This window comes from Zea mays, chromosome 5, assembly GCF_902167145.1.
Source record: "Zea mays cultivar B73 chromosome 5, Zm-B73-REFERENCE-NAM-5.0, whole genome shotgun sequence".
Taxonomy (NCBI): Eukaryota; Viridiplantae; Streptophyta; class Magnoliopsida; order Poales; family Poaceae; genus Zea; species Zea mays.
The window spans coordinates 39,555,284-39,556,255 of record NC_050100.1 but is presented as its reverse complement, the minus strand read 5'-3'; the positions used below and the strand labels follow the sequence as shown (position 1 = coordinate 39,556,255).

Genomic DNA, 972 nt, shown 5'->3' with positions numbered 1-972 from the left:
CCATCTTCCTCATAATGTTTTCGTACTGTTTATGTCTAATCTGATTAGACATGGTTCTGTTAAATCAAATTTTAATCTTAATCGGCATAATAATGCACATATATTTAGATCTATTCGCTTTATGTATATATTTGCCGTTATGACCATGCTTCATTTATAGATCAAATTAAAACCAAATCTTCTAATTTTTCAAAAACGTTCTTTAAGAGCACGCAAGGAATTCTCAACGGACAAGCACAGGTACCTACATCCATAGCAAGCTGAATGGAAATAAACAGTAACAAGGAACAATTGTGAAACAAACAAAAGCACACGTACACAAAACAAAAATACGAACTCGTAACGGCTCCTAGCACTTGAGTGTCTTGAAGCATGGGAGGCGCTGCAGCTCGGCCAGCTTCACCGACCGTGGAGGCGACCCTTCCTTGGAGCATCTGCGTTGATGGTGGCGATGCAGGCTGCAGGGCAGCGCCACCTCCCGCTTCAGCTGGCAGAGGCACTCGCGGCTCTCGACCACGCTACAGCACTGCCCGCGGATCTCATCACGGGCCAGGCAGTTGGTGAAGTACATGATTTGCGTCTGGCAGCTTTCTGGGGCGGTCGCGCCGCCGGAGTATTCCGCGGCAGCCGGTGCGACGGCAACAGCGTAGGCGACGGCAGCGACGGCAAGGAAAGCTGCGAGCTTCGCTGGCTCCATGGGAAGATAAGGTTAGCTACCCGGCGGGATAGTCTGGGACGACTCTCTTAGCAGTCGATCTGATATGGGCTGACGAGTGCTGGCCATCATGCCCTCTTCCGCCTCCTTTCATAGACGGTGCTGTGTGGACGGTAGCGCCAGGGAACGTGCAGAACCATGTGGCAGCTGCGGATGCTGTGTATCATTGCACACTAATTTAGTTGTTTCTGCATCGAAGTAGACAAAAGCTAGAATCTTGCATAGTGGTCGGAGCTCATATATCTTGCAGTCTGCTA

General features: G+C 49.6%; 1 protein-coding gene across 1 annotated transcript; it reads right to left on the bottom strand.

Annotated features, from left to right (window-relative positions):
* Nucleotides 1–201: 201 nt before the first annotated feature.
* On the bottom strand, nucleotides 202–761 carry LOC100275045 (uncharacterized). The gene has a single exon (NM_001149245.2). The coding sequence runs from the start codon at nucleotides 695–697 to the stop codon at nucleotides 350–352; it is 348 nt and encodes a 115-aa protein (NP_001142717.1). The 5' UTR covers nucleotides 698–761; the 3' UTR covers nucleotides 202–349.
* Nucleotides 762–972: the final 211 nt, after the last annotated feature.

Excerpts from the sequence above, each read along its gene's own strand:
- LOC100275045 (NM_001149245.2), bottom strand. The coding sequence starts at position 697 with ATGGAGCCAGCGAAGCTCGCAGCTTTCCTTGCCGTCGCTGCCGTCGCC.